Source organism: Panthera leo, chromosome B3 (genome assembly GCF_018350215.1).
Source record: "Panthera leo isolate Ple1 chromosome B3, P.leo_Ple1_pat1.1, whole genome shotgun sequence".
Lineage (NCBI taxonomy): Eukaryota > Metazoa > Chordata > Mammalia > Carnivora > Felidae > Panthera > Panthera leo.
Genome location: NC_056684.1, coordinates 137,508,856 through 137,520,920, shown reverse-complemented (window position 1 = coordinate 137,520,920; position 12,065 = coordinate 137,508,856). Strand labels below are relative to the sequence as shown.

At 48.8% G+C, this 12,065-nt stretch overlaps 1 protein-coding gene and 1 long non-coding RNA gene across 2 annotated transcripts; both read right to left on the bottom strand.

Moving 5' to 3' along the window:
- Nucleotides 1-1,547: 1,547 nt before the first annotated feature.
- GLRX5 (glutaredoxin 5) lies at nucleotides 1,548-11,493 on the bottom strand. Its single transcript, XM_042944217.1, has 2 exons — nucleotides 11,128-11,493; nucleotides 1,548-2,193 (listed from the first exon to the last, which is right to left on the bottom strand). Exons 1-2 carry the CDS (start codon nucleotides 11,420-11,422, stop codon nucleotides 2,015-2,017), a joined length of 474 nt encoding a protein of 157 aa, XP_042800151.1. The 5' UTR covers nucleotides 11,423-11,493; the 3' UTR covers nucleotides 1,548-2,014.
- On the bottom strand, nucleotides 5,300-10,971 carry LOC122223099. Its single transcript, XR_006204041.1, has 5 exons — nucleotides 10,387-10,971; nucleotides 9,749-9,869; nucleotides 6,531-6,641; nucleotides 6,304-6,446; nucleotides 5,300-5,857 (listed from the first exon to the last, which is right to left on the bottom strand). It is a non-coding gene; the product is annotated as an uncharacterized LOC122223099 (long non-coding RNA).
- Nucleotides 11,494-12,065: the final 572 nt, after the last annotated feature.

The window sequence follows — 12,065 nt, the reverse complement described above, 5'->3', positions numbered from 1 at the left end:
TCATTTGCAAATCTCTTCCCCTATTCAGTAGGTTGCCATTTCGTTTTCTTGTTTCCTTTGTGCAGAATTTGATGTAGTCCCAATGGTTTATTTTCACTTTTATTTCCCTTACCTCAGGAGACGTATCTCGAAAAACATTGCTATGGCTGATATTAGAGAAATTGCTGCCTGTGGCCTCTTCCAGGATTTTTATCGTTTCGCATCTCACATTTAGGTCTTTAATCCATTTTGAGTTTATTTTTGGTACCGTGTAGGTGGTCCAGTTTCATTCGTTTGCACGTAGCTGTCTAGTTTTCCCAACACCATTTGTTGAAAGGCTTTTTCCCATTGCATATTCTTGCATTCCTTGTTGGAGATTAATTGATCATATAATTGTGGGTTTATTTCTGGATTTTCTATTCTGTTCCATTGATCTATGTGTCTATTTTTATGCCAGTACCATACTGTTGGTTACTATAGCTTTGTAACATAACTTGAAACCTGGAATTGTGATGCTTCCAGTTTTGTTCTACTTTTTCAAGATTGCTTTGGCTGTTCGGGGTCTTCTGTGGCTCTATATAAATTTTAGGATTGTCTGTTCCGAATCTGTGAAAACTGTGTTGGCATTTTGGTAGGGATTGCATTGAATGTATAGATTGCTCGGTTAGCGTTAGTGAGTTAGTTATTTTTGGTGCAATTATAGATGAGATTGTTTTCGTAACTTCCCTTTCTGCTGCTTCATTATTAGTGTATAGGAATGAAACGGATTTTAAATCCTACTTTTCTGAATTCCTTTATCAGTTCTGGTAGATCTCTGGTGGAGTGTTCAGGGTGTTCTCTATATAACATCGTGTATAGACCGTATTTTTTAAGAAAACACAATGCTCAGTGGATTCCTGTCTTTGGAAGACCGCTGGTGACGTCCCCCTGACGGTAGCGCAGCTACCAGATCTCAGGGGCGGGCGAGCGGGGCTGCCTCCTCCAGCCTCAGCCACCTCCCTTCTCCGCACGCCACCCGGGCGCCCAACTTAGCCAGTCAACACCACCCGGCACTCACAAGGCTTACCTTCCCTCAAGAAATTAGACCATCGCTTGATGGCAATTTTTATGTCCAATTTAACAGAAGAGTTTGAGAATCACTCCGCATTTCTAAAAACGGAAGGTCACGGGCACTCATAATCCACACTGCTACGGACTGAATGCCTCCCCTCAACATTCCTGTGTTGACCCCAGACCCCCAGAATGGTGGTGTTGGCGGCGGGGGGGGCTTTGGGAGGTGACCGAGGGCAGGGTCCTCACGAATGGGATTTGTGCCCGTTTAAGAGGGACCCCAGAGGGCTTCCTCATGAGGACACGGTGAGAAGATGCCGTCAATGAACCAGGCACAGCCCTCACCTGACAGCTGGTGTGCTAGAGCCTTCATCCTGGACTCGCAGCTCCCGGAACCAAAAGAAATAAACATCTGTTGTTCATAAGCCCGCCCAGACTGTGGTATTTTGTTACAGCGGGCCCGAGCAGAGGAAGGTGCAGTGTTCCTGCTATTCAGAATGAACGACTCACACACAGGATCCCTGGGTTGGCAGTTTATTTAAAAAAAACAACACCCCAGTTATCACATCTTCCTCCCTGTCCATCATTTTTCTTAACAGAAGCAGCTACGAAAAATTTGGGGAGATATAATTATCTTTGCAGACTGACACATTTGCAGAGGATTCACGAAGAATGACTCAAAAGCTCCTCGTTTTACTCCTGAATCAGGCAAAGAGCAAATGACAACCTAAGAACAGATTTTGTTGACAGCAATATCGTAATACAACATTGAATCATTACAGTGCAGTGGTTCTAATGAAGTTCACAACAGAATATTCGCAGCCCCAACGCCAGACACACCAAAATCGCCCAACTGCTTACAGACTGGAGAAATCCGTGCAAGCAGCTGCCGTCGGAAGAGTCAAGACCAGAATCGGTAAGGCTTGGCCGGCGGGGAGTCTGGGCACCAACAGCCCCTGCTGCTCAGGGAGGCCCCGGGCCGCCCTCACTTGGAGTCTTGGTCTTTCTTTTCATCCAGAAGGGCAGAGCGGATCCCCAGCTTTTTCAGTTCCTCCACCAGGTCCCCGTTCTGGTGCATCTGCAACAGAATGTCACAGCCCCCCACGAACTCGCCGTTGAGGTACACTTGCGGGATGGTGGGCCAGTTGGAATAGTCTTTAATGCCTACGGGGAGAGAACATTTCAGTGTCATTCAAACGGTCAGAGCTGAACTTCTCGTGGCAAAATCTGTTTTCCACGCGCTCCCAGCAGGACATCCGGTGCCGTTCCCTTCTTGCTTCCCCCATCCCCGAGGGACGTGTTTGCCACAGACTCGAAGCTGCAGAGTCAACTGGGTCACGGTTCAAACCCCACCGCCTCCAATTACGAGCTGTGAGGCCTCGGCCAAGTCTTTCCACCACCCGCCTGTTTCCACCCCCATCTCGCAAAGCTTTCACGACGGGACAATCAGGTAGGCGAGGCTGTCGTAGAATGTCTGACACACACACACACACACACACACGCGCGCGCGCGCGCACACACAATCGGCAGGGACTGATGGCAGAGAACCGACCGGTTCATGTAAGTCACACAACACGTACGGAGCCACATTCTCCATTCATCTGCCAGTCATGGTTTCAGTGAGACCAAACGTTAAAGAAATGCCAGGACTTCATTTCCAAGCGGACTACTTAATACGGGTCTATCATGGACCCACGGGTCCAACTCTGCCAAATGAGGCAGTCCCTGCCTCACGGTTTTTATGCCTATCTGGGTTGGTCATGGGTTTTTGCCTTTACTTCTTTGACCCAGAGAAAAATCTCTGTCCTAGGGCAGACTGCAGCCCTCGCCCTACTCAGCCCCTCAGATGGGCTCTCCACAGGGCAGGTGGATTCGGCTCAGCACAGAACTCGCAGCGACCAAGTCAAAGCAAGGAGAAGCCCGAAGCTCACCTAAGGCCCATGTCCTGGGCCAGGAGCGGTGCCAGAGGGTGAGGGGGACCCCCTCCTCGTTCTCAAGCGCTCACAGAGGACAAGAAACCAACCAGCATGCACGGGATCGGTCCCGTGTGTGAGCGGTGTGGAGGACACACAGAGATGAGGCACATTCTAGGACAGTGAGGCCGTGTGGTTCTTCTGTTCAGCTCTGGGCCATGAGGCCGATGGTCTTGACAACAAGGTAGGGAAAAGGCGTGGTTTCGATCTCAAGACAGAAGGCTGCTCTTTCCTCACATTCTTCCAACCATTCTACTTCCTTCCTACTTGTGTGCTGAGATGAGAAAACACTTCCAAAAACATGGCCTTCCAGCAAAACGTGTGTTGGCTCTATGAAAAACGGACGATGGTCAAAACCATGGCACGTGACCATCAATCACTATATACTTGCCATGTTTACACTTCCATAGATATTTTCAAATGGCCAAAACGAGCAAACAAACAAAACAGCAACGTCAACAGGCCGTTCAAACAAAACACAATACCGTGCAAATTAAAAGTCGTTCACGTGGGGGTTTTCATGCAAACCAACGAAAAATACTGGTGCTAAAAAGCTGGTCCTGGATACCCTATCATTTACCCAGCATTTATTTTCCAAATAAAAACACCACCTTGAGCGATGGCCCAAATCCTAAGAGGCAATGTGTTTTTCTCTTTTAAATAAGTCACTGCCTTCTAAAAAACGGTAACTTAGCTCCTAACCACAGCACTAAAGACGGCCCCCAGCTGAGAGCTTTATCTTTCTTCCCCAGACTTCTAGGGAGATAATGGGTCCAGCGTTATAGGCCCCAGAAAGCACACTTAGTTTTGGGTTTTTTTTTTGAGGTATAATTGACATATGACATATTATTTCAGGCATACAATATAATGATTTGATATGTGTATATATTACAAAATGATCACCACAATAAGTCTAGTTAACACCTGTCACCATATAAGGTTACAGAGGTTTTTTCCTGTGATGAGAACTTTCGAGATTACCTTAAAAGCTTACAAATGTGCAATACAGGATTGTCAGCTATAGTCACCATGCTGTATGTTATATCCCCAGAAAATCACAGTTCTAAGCCACTTTGAGTGTCTTAAAAAAAAAAAAAAAAAAAAAAAAATCAGCTAGAGGTAGGGGGGTTACTAATAAAAGGAAAATTTCATTTAGCCTTCAGAACGTCTTTAGAATACCAAATATCTAGATATGTTAGAGTATCTTGATGAATTAAAGTTTTTCATCATTCTGATCCTTGATGCCACAGAGACGACTCAGCATATGAGTTGTATTTAAAAAAAAAAAAAAAAGCTCTGTCCTTAAATAGTCTGTTAGAACTTATTTCACAAAGAAGCCAGTGATCCATCTTTTTTTACTTTCATGTGACCGAGAGTGGGTGTGGGAATTAAGAAATGTTTAAAGTCAACACGAATCTCTTGTAATTCTTTGAAAGCTTCTTAAGAACCTTCTGTATTGTGTGCATGTGCCACTTATGTGCGTGCTTTTACATCTGGGTCTTTTTCAATTGGTAATACGTTGTGTGAAGCTTTCCAAGACAATGAGTATCTACTGATTCTTTCGGTGAGTCCCTACAATTTTTGAAACGCACCATAAATGAGAGTAAATTTGCCATCTGAGGTCGCCCGAAAATCACACGCATCTGATCCTAAAGAGCAGTTTTTTTACATAAGATCTTTGCTAAGTAAAAGAATGACTTGCTTCCATCAATCGTATTTATAGTACCACACACTCAATCAAAGCTTTAGGCTCGATTCCTGCATTAATTCCATGCTGCTGCAGACCACACGTCCAGACAAGACAGAAGAGGCAGAGACGCCACCATTAAAACTACCCAGCCGGTGGGCTTTCCAACCTTCCCGAACATCCGCCCCCGCCAGTCACGTGCGAGGGAGCTGGGACTCCCTCCAGACCCCAGAGTCACACCATCTTGCCCAATAACTTACATTTCAGGAACTCAGAAGCACCGCCCCGCGGAGCCCATGATGGCATTGTGACAGTGGCCAACGGGCCTACCAGCTGACAGTTGATCAAAACGAAACCTACCTGCTTCTTCGGCTTTTAGAGTAACAGAGGTTACAGGCAGCTGATAGCAAGGCAAAGCTTCAGCGTCTTAAAAAAATACTACGTTCCTTTTTTTAGAAGCCTGATTACAAGTTTAAATATTTAACGAGATAACCAGTGGATTCCTATAGCACGAAGCGAGTAACTTCTGATAATAAGAGACCGCGGCTCACAAGTTGAAAATTAAAATGAATCCCATCGGTCCACCATTAATTGTTTAAACATGGCTAATTTCTCACACTTTTTAATTCTCAAAACCTGCAACATACAGTGGTAGTTAACTTTCACTCCAAATAACTCAGGATCGGAGAAACTCGTGAAAATGAGAAAATCGTATCCAAGAGTGGATTTTAATGACAATGGCATTTTAAAGACGATAGATGACAATGATTCAATTTGGGACAAAAGTACTGACTGCGAAGTTCTACACAGGGTGACACTAGGAATCTGGAGCGACGAAGGAGGTGGTCTTACAAAACCGGTTCTACCTCTACCTACTGCCCCACCAAAAAAATTAATATTCCAAAGCATCAAACCAGAGTGGAGAAAAAGTACTGCCAGAACTTCCGAAAGGGACTTTTCAAAATTCATCCCATTTCGGAACATTAGCCTTCGTTCCCGGTTTGGACAACAAACAAATGGTAAGAGTTTCCTTTTTTTTTTTTCCTGGTAGATTTTCACCATAGGAGCTTCAGAGTCTGATGCAGGTTAACTCTGCCTGGGGAAGTCACATCACCTCCTCCTGAAGTCCTCCTAGGAAACAATGACGTCAGCACCCCCATGAGATCACCTGAGCAGAGACAGCAAGGGAAACGAGAGACCCTCAACAGGGGAAAAGCAAAGGCTGGGGACAGAGTGAACAAAGCAATGGCTTTAAGGGCAGCCGACTGTGGCTTGCTAGCTTGCAGATGTAGCTTCAGATAAATTTGCTCATGTCTTAGCCTCAGTCTCCCTACCTGGGAAGTGGGAAGAAATCCATGCCTCACGGATTTATTACAAAGATGAATTGAGACCTAACTGGTGAAAGGATTGAGCTCGCACGTTCCAGGTGCAAGGCGGATACGCTCTCCTCTCCACCAATGCCCCCTACTCCACCCTTCAAGTCCTGCCTCTCTAGAAATACGTGCAACAGAGGACGCCCAGGGAAGAATGCTGGAAAAATACCAATCAGGTGTGCCAGGCACTTGCTGATAGGGTTACTGAATTTCACATTCTTTAAGTGTTTTCAATACATACCCTCACTTAACCTTTGTAAGAGTCCTTCCGGGAAGGCATAATTAGTCCCTATTTATCAGAGGAAGAAACTGAGGCTCAGAGAAGTTCTTTAACCAAAGTCACAGTGCTGGCAAACGGCCGGGCCTGGATTTCCATCCGGGTTTCTAGGAATCCAAAGGACAGGTTCTAGACCTCCACAGGTGGCCTCTGGCTGGCACATCCCACCCCTGCCCACGATCCATACTTACAACTGACGTGTGTCCGCAACACGTCGGGCCGTTTCACACCGGTAACGTCTGTATACACGAACGGCATTATGCCATGACTACCTTTTTTGCAACTTACTTCGTGACTGCACCCTGTAATTTTTGAGATTCAGTTACATGAGATACATCTAGAACTAGATCACTCTACCACAACTTAGTTTTCTATCGCCTGGCTAAACCACAGTCTGTTTATCCAGTCTGCTAATAGGCCAAGATCCTCTCTTGCCAAGTTTTCATTATTACGAGCAGTGCTTCAGGGAGTATCATTACATGCATCTTCTAACTCAAACACAGGGGTCTTCCTCGCTGGAGAAAGAGGTGGCAAACTACGGCCTTTGGCCAGATATGGTCCACTTCCTACTTTTTGCAAATCAAGTTTTATTAGAACTCGGCCACACCTACCTGTCTAGGTACCATCCCGACTGCCTTCAGGCCCCCAATAGCAGAGTGGAAGGGTCCACAAAGACTGAAGTACTTACTCTCTGGCCCTTTACAAAGGTCGTCTGTCAACCCCCACTTTATTTGTTTGTTAACGTGTGTTTATCTTTTGAGAGACAGAGAGAGAAAGAGCGGGAGTGGGGAGGGGCTCCAGGCTCTGAGCTGTTAGCACAGAGACCAATGCGGGGCTTAAACTCACAGACCACAAGATCATGACCTGAGCCGAAGTCGGACTCTTAACCGACGGAGCCACGCAGGAACCCCTGGCAACCCTCACTCTAGACTGTATACCCAGGAGGGAAGCAGCTGGTCCCCTTCAACTTGACCCGGCACCGACAGTTACTCCTCCCAGGTGTTGGTGCGACTGGATTCTCTCATCCACAGCATGTATCACATCCATCACAACAAAGACCCAGAAACACCCCCCCCCCCCAATCTTTTAACATTTGCCAAGGTCCCAGATTTGTTACTGTTGCCCAAATTCCCGGATAGTGAAAAGGCCGTGCATATCTTCAAAGGCTTAATAAACATTCACCAATAAGATAATGGCTATTCATTCAACAGACACTGCTCCTCGTGAAAGCAAAAAACAATGGTGATCTGAACAGGCAGAAATTTAAGAGGGTTTGTTTTTAAAGAGCATGGAAGATGGTTTCCGATATGATACATAAGAGAAGTGTTTACTTATTCATTAAAATCCTCACCGAAAGCTCGCGCTGCATAAGCAATATACAGGGTACTCAGGTAACGCGGTCAGACATGGTCCCTGCTCTCCAGAGGGCAAAATGCTAAGCATGGACACGTGTGATCTCAAATGCATTTAAAAACAAAACAAACAAACAAACAAAAACCCGACTAGAAACTAGATACAAATGTTAACGGTGTACGCAGAATTACAGGTAGTTTTCGTTTATTACTTTCGGCATTTCCAAGTTTCCTCTTTCCTCGGTGAGCATGTTACTTTTACAAAGGAAAATAAAAGACAGGCTTTGTTAAAAGGAGGATTTGGACATGCTGACATCTGTCTGCCGGGACCCGATCCCTTTGTGGCTCCCTTCTGTGTGTATTCCAGATAAACAGGAGAGAGAAAAGACCGGAGGAGGACCTCACAGTCGTCTTTGTTCCCTGGGTCACAGGTTGAGACCTCTCTGCATCACACCTTGGGAAGCGGGCAGCAGGAACGAGACAGAGTCTGTGGGTGTTCTTCGGGCTCTGAGCCCTTCGCAAAGCTGTGGCACAGGGAGAAAGGAAAGGCAGTTTGGCAGCTGCGCCTCTCCAGTTACTAGCGGTGACCTTGGGTCTAGGAAAGGTGCACAGAGGTAGCTCTGACTAGCAAAAGCAACCATCAGACAGCCTGGCAGCTTCTCTTGGTAAAGTCAAAAGTGTAGAGAATAAAGAGAAGAAGAGTCTGAATGTTTTATAAAGTCTTACCCTGGCTAAATGAGTCCCCACTGCGGGAACATGCACACGCTACCCTGCTCCATAATAGTTGCACGCGAGTTTATTTTTCTAAGCAACACAAAAGGTGGATGTTATGTTCAACATATATGCAACACATTTATCGACCAAGATGACAATCTGGTATGAAACAAAATGGGAATGGAAATGTCGAAACTCTACGGTCAAGAAATTTAAAGGCTGGGGCGCCTGGGTGGCTCAGTTGGTTAAGCCCCTGACTCTCGGTTTCGGCTCAGGTCATGATCTCACGGTTTGTGAGTTCAAGCCCCACGTCGGGCTCCGCAGGGCTCTGCAGGGCTCCACACTGATTGCGCGGAATCTGCTCGGGATTCTCTCTCTCCCTCTCCCTGCCCCTCCCAGGCTCATGCTCTCTCTCTCATATACACACACACAAAATAAACAAATAAAGCTTAAAAAAAAAAAAATAAATTTAAGGGCTAAATTCCTGTAGCTGTTGTCTGAACACTTAAGAAAGTGAGACTTAGGACACCTGGGTGGCTCAGTCAGTTAAGTGACCAACTCTTGATTTCAGTTCAGGTCATGATCCCTGGGTCAAGGGATCAAGCTCCGTGTTGGGCTCTGCACAGACACCACGGAGCCTGCTTGGAATTCTCTCTCTCTCTCTCTCTCTCTCTCTCTCTCTGCCTCTATCCTGCTCATGTACATACACTCTCTCTCTCAAAAAAGAAAGATAAATAAACTTGAGAGAGAGAGAGAGAGAGAGAGAATGTGAGAGACTAGAAACCAGACAGGTGAAACGGAAGCCAGGAATCCAAGTGCTATGAGTCAGCCCTCTTATTTCTGCTCCTACTTTGTTCTTACATTCCAGCATAGCCTATCTCCGTTGTATTCCACAGGAGAACAGAAACCACAAACCGAAGAGCTTCAAAACTTCGTACTGAACAGGCTGTTAACAACGCAACTTTTTATGAACGGCCATACTAGCAATTTGCAGGGGACCTGTGGCGAGGTCCCCACGGAAAGATTACAGAGTAGTTTCTCCTATCTTATCTTGTAAGTAGAGCAGCCACTGCTGGGTGAAGACCGCAGATACTCCCCGTACATAGAAAAACCAAAAACCAAAAACACCCCAAGGCCTAGTGACCGGTGGCATCCTAGCAGGAAAACAAACAGGGATCACGAGCATAATACACGGTAAGATCACATAAAGCTGGTAATGTTAACCTGCCTTCACTCCTCCTAGTTTCCACCCACAGAAACCAACAGTTTCCCAGGGATTAATTGGGGGGGGGGGGGGGGGGGAATACTTTGAAAACCAAATATCCCAATAATAAAATAGCTACCATTTAGTGGGTGCCTTCTGTGTGCCGGATAAAATGAGGGGCACTTTTCTAAAAAGTTTTACTTTCTCTTTCTTCCTCATCAAAACTTTGTCAAGTCTGCTTTCCTCGTATCTTCATACGACTGAAAAGGAAAATGCAGGGATGGGATTTAAGGTTGCACAGCCGACTGGCTGCAGAGGGATTACAACCCAAAACCTTTCCACCACAAGTGCCTGTCTCATCAAGCAGAAAGGACTACGACTGATCATTTCAACTGGAGAATAACAGTCATAAATATGTAATAACAAAATGGGAGAATTCTAGGCTTGGGATAACAGAGAAGCTGGCCCCGTAAAACCGTTTCTGGAACACTGTCACTAAAGAACAGCACTAGGCTCAGGGAGGTGCCAGGATTCAGTCACTGGGAGTCTCTAACGGGAAGGCAGGACACCAAGCCACCCTCTAGGAGGTACATACAGCCTCCCCACTGCTCCACCAACTCTGACCCAGGACCTTAGCCAAGGGGCAGGTCAACACACTCCTCTGTCCTCTTCCTCCTCCCCCACAAAACAGGAGAAAGCATGTCAATAAGGTTCCTGGCACGGTGCTTATTAGAAGAAGTACCAATTAGCTGTCCGGGCCCTCCCGCCTCTACCTACCTGCTGCATCTGGCCCCAGACCCTAACTGGTCCCTGGTTCCTTCAGCTCCAAGCTTCAGTTACCTAGGGCACGGGGTTCATTCCTTATCTCTCTGTCCACAGGCCTCTCCATGCCCCAGCACGCCCCCCCAATCCCAACCTGTCCTTGAGTATCTAAAAACAAATTTCATGACTTTTCCTCCCACACCAAGTGATCCCAAGTAAGACTAGTCTAAAAGCAGTGTCAACCCCCCCTCCTTGTGGCAACAACAAAGGATGGTTCCGGACAGCCCGAGCCTTGAAGCACCAGGCAGCCTCAGACAAAGGCAACCCCGGCCCTTCCTCCACCATCAACAGCACCGGCTCCTTATTCGTGAGGCAGGCCGACCTTCTCAACGTGTCCCCCAAAGTGCCTACCTCCTAGTGGTTCTTACTGTATTCCTTCTTGCCTCCCTTCCCCATCACTCTCCCCCCGACTGAGCCTGAGAGATCTGGCTCCGAAACGCCTCCCTGGGCTCAGCGTGGGGACAAGTGAACAGCTGGGACTTACCCAATGCCCAAGTTGGCCAGAGAACCGGATGCCCAGATCCTCAAGATCCACTTCAAGCCAACCATGCCCCCCACTCGACCCCGAATACAGTGCAGAAACCCGCGCCCTTAGCCCCGCTCGAACCCCCCCCGCCCCCGACCTCTTGCGCGACACACCCAAGCCCCGCGGTGCGGCCCCGGCCCTTCGCCCCTCACCCGGCGGGCCCGCCTGACCTTGCCGGAGCTGGGGGTCGTCCAGCACATTGTAGGCCGCGTAGTCGCGGACGCCGTGCAGCCGCAGGATCTGCACCACTGCGTTGCTGAAGCCGCACTGGGGCTGCTCCGGAGTCCCCTTGAGGAAGACCACCACCTTGTCCTTCTTCACCAGCGCGTCCAGTTGCTCGGCTGAGCCGCCCCCGCCGCCGCCCGAACCCGCCGCCCGCACGCCTGGGCCCCAAAGGCCGCCGCCGCCGGAGCCGCGCCCCCAGCGGAGCAGAGCCACCGCCACCCGGCCCAGGGACCCGCTCATTCCCGCACGCTGGCCGGAGCCCTCGACGGCCCGGGACCTCGGCTCACCCCCGGGAGCCTTCCCCGGGCCCGCGGCAGCCCGGCCCGCCCCCCGGAGGCTCTCATTGGGCCGGCTCCGAGCTCCTCCCCGTGATTGGACAACGCTAGCCCGCACTTACTCGATTCTACCAATCGTATGACTCGCCCGGTCCCCGACAGGATGGAGGTGGTCCTTAAGCCCGCATCCTACAGCCCTTACTATTGGCCGCTGGCAATCGCTTTGTCAGTTGATTGGAGAGAGTGAATGTCCATCAGGGTCACGCTCCAAGGCGAGGAGAGGCGAAACCAGAGGGAAGACGACTTCCCTCCGGAGGGTAGACGGGCCTGCTGGGATACTCCCGGATGACTGCGAAAGGCAGTGGGCGGGCTCCGCCGTTCCGCGGCACGCCGGGAAGAGGTCACTTCCAAGGGAAGGTTCCGGTTCCGGTGTAGGCGGTGGTTGAGTTGCCGTGGCAACGCGGTAACCCGGCTCCGGGTTTCCGCGTTAGGGGCGGCGGCGGGGCTGGAGCCGGCCTGTGCCCGCCTTTCCCAGCCTGGGTGAGCGACGCCGGTACCTCCGTGCGGCCGCGGCGGAAAGCCGCCGTTCGTGGTGGGAGCGGGGCCGG

What these genes read in the sequence shown, in the direction of transcription:
- GLRX5 (XM_042944217.1), bottom strand. Translation starts at nt 11,422, where the DNA reads ATGAGCGGGTCCCTGGGCCGGGTGGCGGTGGCTCTGCTCCGCTGGGGG. An exon ending in CGACCCCCAGCTCCGGCAAG is followed by an intron (nt 2,194 to 11,127) that starts GTCAGGCGGGCC and finishes CTCTCCCCGTAG; the next exon opens with GCATTAAAGACTATTCCAAC.